The 17,484-nt window shown below is 36.1% G+C and overlaps 1 protein-coding gene across 9 annotated transcripts in view; it reads left to right on the forward strand.

Moving 5' to 3' along the window:
- LOC121870077 (tight junction protein ZO-1-like) overlaps positions 1-17,484 on the forward strand; it is a 108,168-nt gene that overhangs the window by 78,368 nt on the left and 12,316 nt on the right. For 5 of the 9 annotated variants that reach the window (XM_042371847.1, XM_042371845.1, XM_042371846.1 and 2 more), the window contains 5 exons: positions 3,166-3,690; positions 10,641-10,789; positions 11,002-11,293; positions 13,303-13,523; positions 15,870-16,078. In XM_042371847.1, the coding sequence (XP_042227781.1) occupies positions 3,166-3,690; positions 10,641-10,789; positions 11,002-11,293; positions 13,303-13,523; positions 15,870-16,078 (1,396 nt within the window). The remainder of the gene's footprint in view (positions 1-3,165; positions 3,691-10,640; positions 10,790-11,001; positions 11,294-13,302; positions 13,524-15,869; positions 16,079-17,484) is intronic. The other 4 variants (XM_042371851.1, XM_042371852.1, XM_042371850.1 and 1 more) reach the window with 4 other exon arrangements.

Below are 17,484 nucleotides of genomic sequence, written 5' to 3' on the forward strand. Positions count from 1 at the left end.
CACACACACACACACCACACCACACCACACCACACCACACACCACACCACACACCACACCACACCACACCACACACACCACACACACACACACACACACACACACACACACACACACACACACACACACACACACACACACACACACACACACACACACACACACTCAGTTGAATGTTGGTTTTCCTTCTCAAATAACAAAATAAAGAAACCGTTCCCCCAGCGGCCTCACGCTAGTCACAAGACTGCAAGCAGTACTGTAGTGAGTTAAAAATTAATTATTGTTTGATTGAATGAAAAGCCCAATACTGTACTTTCAACATGCATATTATTTCTGTGGAGTTAAAATTAATGCATGTGGTGAGGCATTTTGAAAAGGGGGAATGAGCTGTAGATATCACTTGAGCTTTAGGCTCTGTTTAACCCATTGAGTGGCTTTGCCAAAATAAAATTCCTAAATATGTCATTACTCCTTAAAGGGTTAACATCATATCTGATATTGGTTTGTCAGACATACACACCCATGCTCTTTATATTTCTTAATTGTATGGCAACCTATTTTTGATATACTGTACAGGTACACTCCATATACTGCAATGAAATAACTACAAAATACAGGTACTACAAAAGAACACTGTGTATGAGTGATCGAGTGAGTGTGCTTTTATGCATGAGTGAGCGAGGGAGAACTGTGTGTGCGTGCACTCTGTGTGGACGGTCCCATTGATGTTCATTAATTTTTAGACCGCGCAGATCCTCACACGCGGAAAAAAACTCACTTATGTGAAGCGGGCCTTACAGCGGAATATGAGAGCTGTGACTAGCCCACGTGGTTTAAAATATTACTGTAGGGTATAAAAATTTTATTTGCGAAAAAGTGAAGTATGCTTTGCAAATATTGAATAGGGGCGTTAAAATATCAATTGCAGATAAGCGGGGTTGCAAATACTGGGGTTGTGAATAGCGACCTTTGTATATAATTTTATTATTTTTTTATATTCTGTTACATGCATGCATAGTCATTCATATAGATTGTGCAAAAAAGGGTTTTTGTAAGGTCAAAACATAAAGGGAATAAACATTTCTTGCGTGCATGGGTGTTAGCGCGCGGATTGTTGGAGGAGGAAAACGGAGCAGCATTGGGGAACTATTGCCAACTGGCAATGTGATATTTATTCTTTTCTTTTATTTATTAATATTATTTTTATTTATTCCTCACATTTACTGCTACTACAGTATACACATGACCCTGGTCCCTAATAGCCCCGGATAATGAGGAGAGTATATTGAAAAATATGTGGTGAAAGTTGCCGACTGGGAACGCATCTCCCCCTTATTACATTAATTCATATGGGGTAAATTGCCCTGATATTCGCAAATTCGTTATTCGCAATGACTTTTAGGAACACATGCGTTGCAATAACCAGGGTTTTCCTGTATATTAAACGTAAATCACAGGGAACAAGAGAAACAAACACCCAATGTCACTGTCCAGCTGTCAACTGAGGTATGCTGCCTTTTCCATGTCTGGCAGCACCGTCCTGCAGCTGTAAAATGTCACCTAAATGGGCATTTTTATAAAAAGTTTGAAGTGTGTTTGCATCGTTTTCATTAAAAATCCTCTGCATAGTTATTTGGTTCATTGAACTATCTAAAAAACAAGTAATATATATGTGTGAGGTGGCATTACTTGTTTCAGCTCCATGATGACAATATTTTATATCTGCCAGTAGAGTGTTGGGGGGCTACAGCTCCAGCCCCAAAAGAAAAGGCACCATTGAACTTTAGTGTTTGGTTTGAAATGTATTGTGGGGTATAAGTATAAAAAAATATTTGATCACAATACAAAATACACTGTAAACTCACCCAGCTGTGATCATGACCCAAGGGAAATTACCAAACAAAGTAGGTCATTGAGTGCATAGTGCTTCAGAAGAAACAGGTTCAGCAAGTATGCAGGGTGCTTATCTGTGGATGTAGGTATATAAGCTCAGACATATTGTACCATTATGAAATGTACGTATTGGTGAATGTACATAACATTGAATGTACGTTAAAGGGATGCTGACTGCAATGAATTTACAAATATATCATCATCTAATAAAGATGCTTAAGTTTAGAAGACCTGAGCATTTATGTCATAGTCTTTATGATTACAGGAAGTCAGAATTAAAATGACTTATAAAGTACTACAACATAATAAGTTTTGTGCACCTGAGTCCCAAACTAAAAAACTGGGATTTTGTCTTAACTTCTTCATGAAAGGAGTAACAAAATTAAGATAGCATTTTTATTTATCATTAATCACAATAAGACATCAGGCTTTTAAGTATTTTTGGTTTAAATTTATCCTAGAGTCTACTGTATATGGAAGTCCATAAAAGCATGAAGTGTTTTATTTGGTCACTGTTAGATCAAAAATTATGTTGCTCATTAAGTGCTGATCAAAGACCTCTTCTGATTTGTCTAGTATCTTTACCATTATTAAGTTATTTGCACTATTGCTATTTTATTACCATTGGTAAAGTATTACTTCTCTTGGTCAAATAACTCTGCTGTCCATTAAGCATTTGTGCTATTGGGTGTATTACCTGTGTTGGAGGTCAAAATTCTGTATCTTGAGTAAATTTATTTACTATTAGTGCCAATTGAATATATCTACTGTTGTTATTGTATCTTCATTGCTGTTAGAAAGCATTTACCAGTGGTAAAATATCTGTTTCATTGGTAATAGCTGCTCCATTGGCTAAAGATTTTACCAATGTTGGAGTATTTGAGCCATTGCCTGGTTATATATACCAATAGTCCTCCATTTTTACCATTAATAAAGCTTTTATATCAGTAATAAAGTGAATGTATTGTAGCAATTCCTAGATATTTATTTATCACATTTCTGATATCCAGTAAGAAATTTTTATTTCATTTAATAAATACATAGCATGAATCTAGTAATCTGAGTAGAAATTATAAAATGTAAATTTTCTCTTTCTTTTCCTGTCATACCCCTCCCCCAGTTGTGTGATCCCTGCAACATATTAGATCTAGTTTGAGACCTTAATACTTCATGCTTTTTGTTCTGTATGTGAAAGTCAGTGACTATATGGCATGGTGAAGCTTCTTGCACAGCATTGTGTGGTCTGCATGTTGCACTACCCCTTTATTACAGCAACCTGGACCCAATGATGCCTACGATGACCGCAGAAAATCTCATGGTGGTGACAGCAAGTATGGTTTTGCCAGTGGTGGTTCCTATGGCTCTGATCTATACTCATCCCGTCCCCCTGCGAGCATGCAAGGCAGCAGCACGGGTGGCGGGGGAGGCATGGGCTCCATACCTGGCTCACCATACTCATCTGTTCCCCCACCTGGGTACAGTGGCCGGCCTCCACAGCAGACTTTACCCCCACCTATGCATTCACCTCACCACCGCCGATCCCCCAATGCCCCCTCTGGCCGTGGACCCCCCCAGGCGGGATATTCCCCACAAGGGCCAGGAGGAAACATGGCCCCACCCCCATACCTCAATGGTCATACTAATGAATCAGGGCCAGAAATACCCCCAAAAGTAGATCGCACCAGCAAACCTGGCAGGGTGAGATCCGGTCAGGATTTTGGGTATGGGAAGGAACTGGAGTATGATGGCAACTACATGAACACAGGACGTGGCAACAGTGTAGACCCTCAGCACAAGGTTAGCACAATGGCTGTAGCAAAGCACTGCATGTATCCCAGCATTTACTGTACGGTCACCTTCATGTTTTGTCTTTTGTACATGCTTCAAGTTTTTAGAAGTCATTCATCTAGGTAGAATTGTTATTTTGTGCATGTGTTTCATCATTGGTTTATCATTACTTTAGATACATCATCACATTTTGTATATCTGTCATGTGTAATTTAAGCCAAAGTGTTATCAGTCTTTGATAATTACTGTGTTTTAAATTTATGCCATAATATAGAATATATTTATTTCTCTGATACAGATGTTCATGTTATATACTCTATATATTAATATGGCAGTGTAGGTACTATTAACACATTATTTCTTTCTCTAATATTCTTATTTTCATTCTTATCCATGGGTACAGATTTATGGTTGGTGTTCTTGTATGATGGTTTGCTCTGTGTGGTATCTTACCCTCATAGCTCCTGGGGCAATCCTTCTCCAATATGGTTGCCATAAAACTTAATGGGATATGATACTGAAATATAGTTTTCACTCCATTTAACCGTCTTCTTGTTTAGAGCCTGGCTTGTGTAGTACCCTAAACTTCTTAGATTTTGAGCACTTTTATAATTAATTTATCTTGAGTAGGATTTTCTTACTTCTTCTGAAATGTGCAAGGATGTGTGAAGTGACTTGAGGATTGGCAACAGTGAGGACAATGTGTACAGTGTATGACATATTGAATGAAGGAATAGATATGCAGAAAGAATGTGTAGAATATAATTTTTGTATTAACTGATACTCTCTTAGGCATTTGCCATTCATACTTATTCAAGTTGTAGGTCTGATGATAAAAATATAAAAATTAGATTCTTTTATGTGGCTAAATACAATAAGAAATGAAAATGGTTGGGTGAAAGACATCATGGTAACCAGCTTACCTTGCTAGATTCTCCGACTGACTCCTGGTAAACGGTGCTTGAGGAGAGTCGTCTAGATTGGTGTAGGGAAAGTCAAGAAAGGGAATGTGAGAATTTTGATCAGACGATAAGAGAAAAGAATGATTGAGAGACTAGGCAGGTTTTATCAGAAATTGTAAAGGTGGATGATATTCTGATTAAGAATTTGCAGGCATAAGTGAGAAAGGTTAAGATACAGGAATAGACAGCTATGTATTGAACCTTTGCTAATTCAATGTCATTGGGGCTTTGGGTCTACTGAATTGGTCCAGGATATAGAATTTTCCCAACGTTTCAAAATCACGTCAATTCTGTAATTTTGTATTCATTAAAATTCAGCAAACTGTCTGAAACTGTGTTGGTTATATATTAAGGTTGTGTTTGGTGAAATGTTGAAGGTTTCTTAAAAAAAATTAGTTTTTCATATTTTAAAATACCGGTATGTAAGAAAGCATTCTAATCACACACACACACACACACACACACACACACACACACACACACAACCCTCTAGATGTATAGAGACACTTGTAGTGGAAGTTGTTTACAAATTTACAATATTTTTTCTTTAGATATTGCCCAAAAGTGTGCATAACGAGTTAAAAAAAATGCCAGTGCTTTGCCAAACAGACTTTGTATAAGAAACAACAAGAGTGTCATTGTTGAGGTGAAATTGACATTACAGGCTGTATTAAATGACATTAGCATGAAGGAACAACAGTTGACAAACAGCAATGAAAGGGAAACATGCACACACCTCTCAGCATATCACTGATTACCACAGATTATATAATTATTTTATGTATTCTTGTAGATATTACTTGATAATTGTTTTAATGTAATAAGAGTTATATAAATGGGTTATAATTTTAATATATTATTAACATTAATTGTCTTACTACCTGGTCAGGCAGTCAGTCTGTTCTCTGTTATTACCGTTATTATCCAGTGTTAGTATAGAAGGATATTAGAGTACCCGGAAAAAAACTGCGGTCATTGGTGGGGTCTCGCTGGATAACACCCTTCTCACATCCGACCTGGGATGCTGTGGTGAGTGCCTAGCAGATGTGGGGTGGTCCGTGGTTAGTTAATGAACAGCCTTACGATGAAGATAATGCACACACCCTTTAATAGTGCAGTATTTTATTCTCTTCAGGTATTTCATATATTTGTATGTTATTTTTTATTGATTTTTGCGTGTATAAAAACAAAAAAATTGCCTTTCGGAGGCAGTGTTATGAAAATAACACAGAAGTCATTCAGAACAACTGTAGCAACAAAAACTACCGTTAAAGATTCTTCGAACACTGCTGGAGAGAGCTGGCAACTCAAGGTCGCTTTTTTACTATAGTAGTATGTAGTATAATATAATACGAAACAACAAAGCAATGGGGAACTAAATAACCAATCACTGATCGCTTTTACGTTTATTCATAATTTTTGCTACGTACTATATAGTAAACAAATGGCCTTGAGTTGCCAGCTCTCTCCAGCAGTTTTCGAAGAATCTTGAGCAAGACTGTACCTTGTGAATACATATTAAGATAAGGTTTTCATTCTCACCGTGATGACCATGTTTAAAACTGTGTAAAGGAAGGATCCCATTGTTGACATGGTGTTTAATGAATAGTTAATCGGTGTCCTTTTGAGATCAAGGCCTAATAGAAATTTTTGTATAAAAGATGGATTTTTATGGCCAGTTACATGAATTTTATTGGTGGCTTTGAGGAGTCTAATGGGTGGATGCAGCATATCTTGACATTTCCATATCACCATTTATAAACATACAGAACATCATACTTCATCTGTGGATTATCAGTTTGTGATTGTTAGTGTACAGAGCATTGTATACAGTACTTGTATATGATGTATGATTCACTCAGATCAATTCCTTGTTTAGTTTGATGGACTGCAAAACACCTGACACTAATCTGTAACATATTTTATTGGGGAAATTATAACATCAGTAAGTAAGGAGATACAGTATTTATGCTTTTAGTGTCCATTGTATATTGAAAAGTGAACAAACCAAGAAAATTCAACTGACAGTACTCCTCATTCTACACACACTCCTTCTAACTGTATATACAGTATTATGCCAATTCGAAATTCATGAATTAATGAATGCTATTCCCTGTCTGCTCTCTCTCTCGCTCTCGTTCTCTCTCTCGCTCTCTCTCTCTCTCGTACAAATATTATCTTATGACATTGTAACAGCTTTGGCACTTTTCAATCAATAAATTTTTTGTTATCATATTAACTAGATTTTTAAGGGGGTTAACTTAAATTTGAATCAATATATTTTTTTTATGAAAAGGTTGTCAGATATATAAATTTTATAGTCATATGAAGTAAAAGTTTAATAAGAAAAATTATCACTTTTTTGTTTTGGGTGGAGAATGAAAATTGATTGCAAACTATGCAGTCATAAACCTGTGGTAGATTATGGACTCACTGTGTACTGGCTGCTAAAAAATCAACACCCAAACAATAGTAAACTAAAAAAATATCAAGAGAACACGTAAATTTATAACAAGGTTGGTTTGTTGAGACGTGAACAGGTAGGAACTACGGGAGAGTGTGGAGAGGAGGATATAAGGCTGGTCACTGCTACTGGGTGTCACAGCAGTAGACAGATGGTGGACTTTTGCTGACATGGATGATGGAGATCCTGGGTGTATTAAGCTGATGATGACTCAGCTGATATTTTAATTTTCAGTAATCTTTCATCTGAATTTTTTGAATTTTGTGTTGTGAAAATTGCAGTGTTAAACAAACACACACAGAAAAATCACTTTACCATAGATATACATGAAGGAAGGGGATGCATTCCTGACTGAAATATAAATCCTTGGACAATAATTTGTGAGATGATATTTAAGACTATAGTGTGGTGGAGGAGTGTGGTGGGTCCCCTTCACTGGTTAGTTGTTTGGGAGTGCTGAGTGGCAGTCATAATCTACCAGGAATTACTTAAAATCTAATGTACAGTAAATTAATAAGTATACTATATACAGCACTGCATATTTAAACGTGCATATTGTACATCTATGCACACAGGTTGTCCTCATTTATACCGGGGCTTGTATTCCTAGAAAGGGCTGGCATAAATGAAACCAGCATAATTTAATACAGTTATCCATAACAAAGGGTTACATTCCTAGCTACAGCAGTCCATATTTTGATAATGTTTTTTATAATGTTAAATTTTCCGACATAATAATAATTGATATTCAGTCAATTGACTAAGGACAGCTGACAAAGCCAAGAGATGCTTGTTTTCACTAGAGTCCTTCAGCAGCATCTGGTGTTTTAGGGTCAGGTGATCGATCCAAGTTCTAACCAGACCCAACATTGCTTATCTTAGCTGATTGGACAAGAGGCGATGTTTCCAATGTGATACTATACATGACTTAACATTGTAAATGGGTTTACTCACCAATACATTTAGTGCTTTGTCTCAAAAGATGGAGCTTAATAGTACCAACTTTAGATTTTTTTCTTCTTAAAATTATTATTATTTTTATTTTTATTTATTTTTTCTAAAATACAGTTCCTCATTATTGTTGTCACCTTGGTTGAAAATAGTGTAAACTGATAACAGCACTCCTAATTTGTCTAAATTCCTCTTGATAGCCAGTGTGTTTGACCCATTCACTGATATGTCCTGCCAAGTCCTGCTGCTGATTCACCATTTTCAAGACTTCTCATTATCCCCAATTTTTTTTAGTTTCTAATGTCTTAGGGATCATCAGGGGTTCTGTACTTGAAGGACACTTTAGAGAGACATTATCACTAGCAAAAGATGAAATCAAATCAACAAGTAGAGCAAATGTGTACATACAACAAGCTCCAGGTGTGTTCTGGTGTGCAAGATGTTTTTCCATGACTCATGCATACCCATGTAAATGTGAACAAAATATTGGAGTAAAAATTAAACTGTGTAAGTACGAAGCTGGCAGGAACAAGGGCGACTTGTACTCTCATATACATTCATACATACATTGACAGATTTACACATATATTGTGACCCAATTACAACACGAAATCTTAAAATCATATTAAATAAAGAAAGCCCATCAAAGTCAGTGAATGTCGCAAGGCTCTGTATGATAATAAACCATCTGATAGGTATTACCACAGCATCTGCAGCCACCTAAAATGATTCCTTCTAGAGCTCCATTAATGAACAATCGGGGGTCTAAGAGCTTAAGCAATGAAAAATACAGGCCACATAATATTACAAAGACATGTGTGACCCATTAATCATGTTCAAGTTAACTTTTGGCTCACAACACCAAAGTGTTTTGATAAACTTGTAGCAAGGAAATCAAAAATTGCAGAGAAAAATAAATTAGAATGTGTGGAAGGGGTAATGACCAAAATGATGACTGAATTTCAAATGTTAGATAGGAGTATGTGAAGTGTATGGGACTGGATGTACTGGGAGTTCTCACCACCTGAACCTCACGGACTTGATCTTGGGTGTTGTTATGGCAGATATGAGAGGTTGAGAGTTTGGCACATTTTTGTAGCTAACTAGTACAGTAATTACATACAGTATAGCATTTATTTTTTATAATATCTGTGGAAAATATAGCCAAGATAGATGTACCTGTAATAGCATACTTGGATCTTGGAGGTGATTGTCTACTGAGAAATTTAAAATAAAATAACTTCTCCATCAAAGACAGGTTTTCTTCTTTTCTTACTTACTCCACTAATTTACTGTCATCTGGTTTTGTAGTTTGCATCTCTCAAGTGTGACAATTATTCTCAGCTACTCTACAGTATAGCAGCTTCATTCTTTGTCGTACAAACAAGGCAGCTGCTTCACTTGGGTGATTGCTAAACCTACTAGTAAAGTTATTAACTAGTGTTTTAATTAAAGTTGTTATATAATGACTGAAGTGCTGAGAGCAAATTGCTTTTAAGTCAACTTGCCTCCTGTGTGGAAAATGTAATGTTGGACATTGCTAAATAAGTAGGTGGGTACTTCACTATTCCTGATTGGTACCGAGGTGTCTTACTAACCTGGGCTTAAGCTGTAATCTTGGCTTTTATCATGGATTTGTGTTTGACTTTGTAACTGTTACAGTGGTGTTAATGGCTGAATTAAACACCTAATCTTTATTTAGAATTAGATCCTGATATATTTAGTTAATAAAACCAGTAAGAGTCCTGGACTAAAGATTTTCTGAGCAGGTTCTTTGAATATAAAAAAGTGTGTATTTTCAACATTTCCAAGGGTGGCCATACACTTAAACTAAAGGGTAGCAAGTCAATGAAATAATAGAATTACAGAAGGAAAGTAAGTAATTTAGGCGAGTTCCATTCTACTCTGATAAAATTTCTTGACTTTTGGACTACCACCAGTACATGGAAATGATGTATTATGACTTGGAAATGGTGGGAATAATCTTAAAAAGGTGAGCTATTCTGTAGAGCATAATGATGTGATTTCCTGTGTTTCTTTGTTTGATATAAAGACAATCATGATTATCCAGAACATTAGTATAGTATTGGAATGAATGGTAATGAGCCAGCTAGTGATTCTGAACATATCATTATTGTATCTCTTGTAGTGTGTAAGTTAGGCTAAATACCAAATTGAAAGTTAATCACCAAAAAAAAAAAAAAAACTTCTGTCCATATTTAATGTATAAGAATAAGAGAGTGAATAGTTGAAAGGCAAATGAGTTTATCTGTGGAAGGTAAGAACTAAGCAACAGTAATTTAACTTCCAGGAAAAACCGGAAAAGGGAATATGGTAATACAGTAATGGAATGAAGAGAGAAGTAATAAATAGGAAAACCCTGTGTTATAGAAAATTATGAAGAGAAAAATTTTCTTTAAGATGTAGATATATGATAGTGATTGTGGGAAATAATCAGTCCTGAATAAGGTGAGAGAACTAATTACACTCCAGGTGAAACAGAATATTTGCTTCAGACCTAATCATATCTAATTAAACTATTCTGAATTAAAAAGAAAAATTATATTTTAACGTATCCTCAGAGTCCCTACGATATGATGAACCCATCCTTGGGTCCCAATGCTCATGATGACCTCAAAAGCAAATTACATCCACGATCGCCACACGAGCCTTACCGATACTCGCGGTCCTCCTCGCAGCCACCCACCTACCGTTCAGATGATCCTTACAGGTAAAATATTGAAGTTTCTTATATAATTGATGGGCAATTTTAATATATGAATGACTAAAAGTTCTAGTGTTAGAAATTTTACACACGTTAATTTTTTTGATTAGTCATCAAAGATATGCCCACTTAAACCGGAATTTGTAATTTATATTTTTTCAAAGATTTTGAAATATGCTTTTGAGTAGGAAAATTATAACTGCTATATTCTTCCTCAGATCATCAGATTATAAGCCTTTACCTCCACCAAAGAGCAACAACTACAAACCTGTCCCACCGCCAAAGCCAAAAAATTATAAACCTCAACCGCCAGGCAGTATACCTACCAGTGTGGAGGGAGGTGTTGGAGGCTGGGACATGTATATGGATGGCCGGAAAGCTTATGAGCGAGGGAATTACCACACCACCAGTAATGGAGGACTCAGTGATGACTACAGCGGCCTTGATAGTGGACAAGGAAGTAGCCTAGATAGAAAATATGATACATTTGGCAGATCTTCGTATGGCAAGGTGGGCAGCCATTGATGGCTTTGGGACTACTGATGTAATCATTGATTGGGTGTAGGCTTCAGTATTTCATTTACAATAATACACACTTATGATACAGTACAGCATTTAATTTTTTCTTATCACATGGCTTAAAGAAACAATTATGTTTTAGCTAATGCTTAAAGAAGTATTTATTTGTTTATTTGTTTTTCAAAAAATAATGTCAGTTTATTCAGACTCTAAGTAAAGGTAATTTTACCTAAGTTACAGGTAGACCCCGATTACTGAAAAGACTTCCGTAAATCACTTTTTCTTTAATCAAAACGTCCTTTCCCATAGACTCCCATTATAAAAGCTGAGGTACGTTTTTATGAAAAAAAAAATCCCCCAAAACATTTAAAAATGCTGCAAAATATGTTTCAAATTAAAATATTGGGTGTACTGTACACAATGATTTTTGAACCAACAATAAGCATGAGAAGTGAAGTACATGCAATACATTACAGTCATAGTTTTATAACTGTACTTACGAGAAATTGGATGATATTGAAAGCGAAGTGAACAATATGAAATGTTAAACAATGTTATAATAATTATGTTACCCTTATAGTACATTTACTCCCATTGTGTAATTGAAGATACGTTCTTTATTAAAAAAAAACTCATGCTCAATCCCTGATGGGTCCAAGCATCAGGCTTTAAGGAGTCTTGATTTCTTATTTAAAATTTATTTTATTTTGCTTTCACATTGCTCTCAAACAATTACTAAAAACAAATGTAAAATGTCAAGTGACAAAAAAGGATGGAAATTCTGCAGAAACTGGATGAGGACAGTACAGGGTATATGAGGAACTGAAAATTCTATAACACAGTAGTTTCACCATGAGCTAGCTTCAAGATATTAAAAAAGTGGTGCAATAGGAGAAAAAATTCAGCACATCAAAATGTTTGCAAGCCAAACACCAGCAGCAAGCTGGCCAGGCATCTGGCTCATCTCAGCTGACACTTCTTATGTGGTACCAATATTCTCCCCTCCAAAAATTTCTTCACTTCCAAATTCCACACTTTCTCTTATTACCCTACATCTTTATTGTACTGTATATAATTAGTACTGTACATGAAATTAAGATTACAGAATAGCTTTGTTTATTTAATTTTCCACATACATTATTATATTATAAACATGAAATTAAGAGGAGAAATTGGGCAGTCAAACTTCTGGCTCGGTGATTGTGTGCAGGGTGGTGTGAGTGACGAGTCTATGGTACAGGCATCCCTCGTTATTCAAATGGGTTAGGTTACTTGAAAGCCGTTCAGTTATCAATATTTGAATAGTGAAGGATATAATAAATGGGAAAAATAGAGCTTTTTTATTTTTTTTATTTATTCTTATTATTTATATTTTTTACAGAGAAGTTCACTGTGGTTTGGTTTATTTTTGTACATTACAGTACTGTACACAATTACTAAAACATTATTAAAGGTGTTATACATAAAAAAAGATAAATTATTTAAATAAGTACAACACAGTACAGTATGTGCAATTGGTATAGCTTCTCTTGGTGATGGTGGAATCACCAGTATGCTTGGATGCCATTGTGTACAGGTTCATGAAAGGACGGAATGGATATAGGCAGATAAAATGAAAGCACTTCACTTACGCTAAACACAGAGCAAATGGAGCATGAGAGGATGTGGGCTGCATGGGGGGGGTTGTTACATTATGCACCTTGAGTGAGAGCATGTCTTGTGCATCTCGAGGACCAAAATGGTATGTGTTATGTCATTATTTACCTTTGATACTCCTAAAAAAAGAAATATTTAACTTTGAAGGAAGTGTTACATAATTTGAGTTGTCATTTTGAGATCTTTTTGTCACCATTATTGCTTTGCTCTCTGTGTAGATCCTTTTAAATTAAATATTTCACAGAACATGAGGGGGCATAGGATAGTTCTTGTTTCATATGGTGCAGTATATTATCAGGTCTAAAGAGAGAAGAAAAATTTCATCATTGTGTCATATATTGCAGGTAACATCAGCAGCATCAGGCAGAAGTGGATATTACCTCAACGTCCCACCTCCCCGAGATATGGTACCAGGAGGTGGGCAGCACGGTGGAGGACCAGGCGGTAGGGACTTACCCAATCATGATCACAGAGGAAGTGCATTTGAGCTTTACAAAAAGCCTCCAGATCCCCGTGGCCCACCAGGCCATCCTGCCTTACCTGTGTACTCAGACCATGGAAACAGGTGAGAGAGATAAGCATGTACAGCTTCACACTCTTTTGGTACTTTGTTGGTGGATGGATAAGTTGACCATTTATGAAAACTTTCATTATGTTTTACCAATTGGTGCAGCTTCTTTCTTTCATGCTATACGATAGATCAGTTCTCCTTTTTTGTTATATATTCTTTTATGACACAAGGAAGAGGAAACTTAGATATCAAAATACTAACACAATTTTCATAATTTTCACATTAATAAAAACACTTTCAGTAGCACAGGTAACAATTCGGCATATGTGAAATGCTGACAGATATGGAATGTGTGCCTTTGTACACTGAAATTTGAATGTTTTGTGGAATAGAAATACTTTTCATTTTTGTAACACAAAGACGAAACTTAAAAGTACTTAGTGAGTTTCATACAAGCAGACTAGTGATAATTTCAAGATGAAGGCTGCAAAGCATACAGTCAAGTGTTTTCATATAGTGTAACTTTATGTATGGGATTATTCCTGTAAGTATTAATTTCCCTCCTTTTACACGCAGTCATTAGTTGCCGTCATCCTTTATCCATGTTTGTAATTGTGCTAAACCAAAAATTCTTGGATATATATTTTAAATCTAGCAATTTCCATAGATGTGAGTTATACACAGTGATGTGTTGACCGAAGTGGCAGCTTTTTATGATTATAGTAAGTGGGTGTACTTAAATGGGTGCAGGTTCTCTTGTGGATGCTTGATAGTGAGTTAATGGGTCTTGTTATTCAGGAGTTTCATTGCGTGAATTAACTACTGAATACTTGAAGGTTAGGATGGCCGAGTTCTTGTCAAGAAGTTTTCCTTCTGGTTGGAAATAACTAGAGTAAGTAGAGTTTTTTTATAATGTAAGCTATTTGCTAGCTCAACAATTCTAGTGCATCTTTGGCAGTGTCATGATGAAAGGAATTTGTGTTGTATGCCTCCAGTCTGTATACATATTTTCTCTCACTTTATAAAGATTAATTAAACTATCATTTTGGATTTGAGTTTTCTAACAGAATATTATAAGATTCTTTTTAAAAGGATATGTAGTTTTCAGTTCATTCTTTGCCTTAAGTTAAATTTATCTTTAGAAATTTGAAAGAAATTTATGTGAAGTTGGAGAGAATGAAATGCATGCATTAGTGTATATATATATATATATATATATATATATATATATATATATATATATATATATATATATATATATATATATATATATATATATATATATATATATATGTATGTATGTATGTATGTATGTATATATATATATATGTGTGTGTGTGTGTGCATCAATTTTGTGCACTTTGATATAGTATAAACATTACTGTACATATCTACACAAGACAGCAAAATGTCAGCATTACACTATCACTATTCTGAAAGGTCTCCTCTTGTGGGCAGGTGGGAGGATTTAGGTGTTTAGGTGTACCATGTTTGTGGGGAACACCAACAGGGCAAACTCAAGGCTTGTAGGTGAAGAAGTAAGTACTTATATGTTTCCTCAATGTGGCTATATTCAGGTGGTGATTGGGTGTGTCTAATATGACAAAAGAAGCCTAAGGATGATGTAAACATGACAAGTGTTACTGCTTTTTATTGCTTAAACTTAGTCATAGTATTATGTAAAGAGCCAATTTATTCATTATTAATCAAAGGCCTTCCAGCTTATTGTTAATATTGTTCTTATCGGGTATAGTACCTTTCATTTTCATCCTTAGTGCTTTGATTGGCTTTCTAATTGATGCTAATAACTTAATAAAATTATCATTGTATGATTCAGGAAAATGGCCAGTAACTTGCACCAGAGTAACAATAACCCTGTGAAGATTGTATTGTACTGCTCCTCTGTCATCAGCTGTGTCATCTCCACATTTTCTTCTTAATAACTCTTCAACCCCTCCCAAAGTATATCCCCCTGTACTCTCATGTTCTACCTCTATGTACCACTGGTTAGGGATTTTCCTCCTCTAAGGTTAATTCTAACTGGGATTTTTTGTGATACATGTTGGCAGAAATGCAACAATGTCTCCCTACATTTCTTGCATCCTGGCTCCCTTATGCCTATTCAGGTGTCTTTTGCACTTCCTTGTTTGTGCATGTAGCACAAATTTTATGTTTTCCAACAGCCAAACCATCAAAGGGCAGGGAGTCAAGAAAAGTAATAAAAATCCTCCTGTGATAATTCTCTTCCCTAAAGCTGTCAACTTAACCATTAATCCTGTGGAATTATCAAGGGTTGATAACAGCTTACCGGATCTTCCCTTTGGCTCTCTGTTGTACCGTGATCATTGCTGGAACTGTCATAGGCTTATTTGTCTAACCGAGGCTGTGCCCACCACTCAGCAGGCGGTCGGTGGCAGACGAAGGCAAACATAAGGTGATAGCCACGGCGCGAGGGGTGTTTGATCACAAGGGGGGCACACTCACCTCTGAGGAAACAGGCGTGTCCATAGTCATTCCCCCAGGGGCCATAACCAAGGGCACGAAACAGGAGGTTTACTTCAAGGTGTGCCAGGACAACTCGCTGGTCCCTCCGCTCGACCAGAACAGAGGTCAGTTAGGGGAGGTACCACGGAGGCTTTTCCAGCATGATCAAAAAAACAATCTGATGAAATATCATTATGGATATGTTTTTAATTTCTGTATGGAAATATATCTATATATCTGGTGCACATCTGTGTATTATATAGAAATCCACTCCTTAAGATTTTTGCACTGCAACTACAGTTTATATTCTGAACAAAATTATTAGGGTTCTTTGGGGAACTGGTAAAGCCTCCAAGGTTAGAGAACGGACTTCCCACTTTGAAGAGTGAGGCCTGGATTGCTGATTGTGACCCCCCTTTGCTTGTGGGATGCTGCTAACCCCTCTAACCACCATAACCCCTGAGAAATCCCTTCTTACTAATTTGCCTTGTGCTGATCCTGCTTGCCATGATAACCTCATCTTGTTTTATGAACACTGCTATGTGCCTGTTTTACTAACCCCTCAGTGTGCATATGACCAGATCAAAACTAACTAGATTGTTATAGAGTTAGTACTAATTTCCTCAAAATTTGTTGAAGGTAATAATTTGTTTGCAATTTGTATTATAGCCACAAGTGGCTCACCATGTAAGATATCATATATCAGTACCTGGAATGCAATTTAGAGTTTAAAAGTGACAGTAGTGAATGCTCACCCTTATATTGTCCTAAATTATCCCTTACCTCACTCACTAGATTGGTTTAGCCACAGCACAGATCACTGCAGAGTGCACACAGGATGATCACTCCCTTGCACATGGTAATATTAGAGTACATGTTCAGAGTATCAGTAACAGTCCACTTTTTTGTTCTGACTGAACCCCAATCTTCACAGGGGATTGACATAATTCAGAGTTGCTTCAGTTGTCTTGTGGGAGAGAAAGCAGTGCAGCATAGTATTGCTTTTGTGTAGGTTAGTTATTTATAAGAGCAAACTTATGTACTTTCAGGATTACTTTGACAAAATTGGAAAGACAATAAGTTTTGTAGGACTGAAAAGAATGAGTGTTGCAACGCTCAAGCATCATGTGGAGAAAGCAAATTTGAAGAGAATATTTAAAAGATTTAGCTGATTTAGATTTAAGGGGAGATGGTGGAGGGAAGAAGTGAAATATATACAGTACATTGAATGGTTTCAACATGGTTGTGTCATGAGAACATAATATTTAAAGAAGACTGTATAAGCCATCTTGCTGGAAATTAGGAAAGGAAATTGTATACAAAATGGAGATTTTGAGAATCAAATGATTTCTTGTATATATAGTAGATACACATCTTTAAAGGAAAGTTCAAAAGTCAATTTATATACAGTACAGGTATAGCTATATTTCTATTATCTTTTACCCAGGAGAACTCCCGTGAAGAAGGTGGCCATGATAGAAAAGCCTTGAAGCTGTTCTATTCAAATATACATATTCTGCCTGTTCCTTTC

The sequence above is a fragment of the Homarus americanus genome, unplaced genomic scaffold (genome assembly GCF_018991925.1).
Source record: "Homarus americanus isolate GMGI-L3 unplaced genomic scaffold, GMGI_Hamer_2.0 scaffold27875, whole genome shotgun sequence".
In the NCBI taxonomy this organism is placed as follows: domain Eukaryota; kingdom Metazoa; phylum Arthropoda; class Malacostraca; order Decapoda; family Nephropidae; genus Homarus; species Homarus americanus.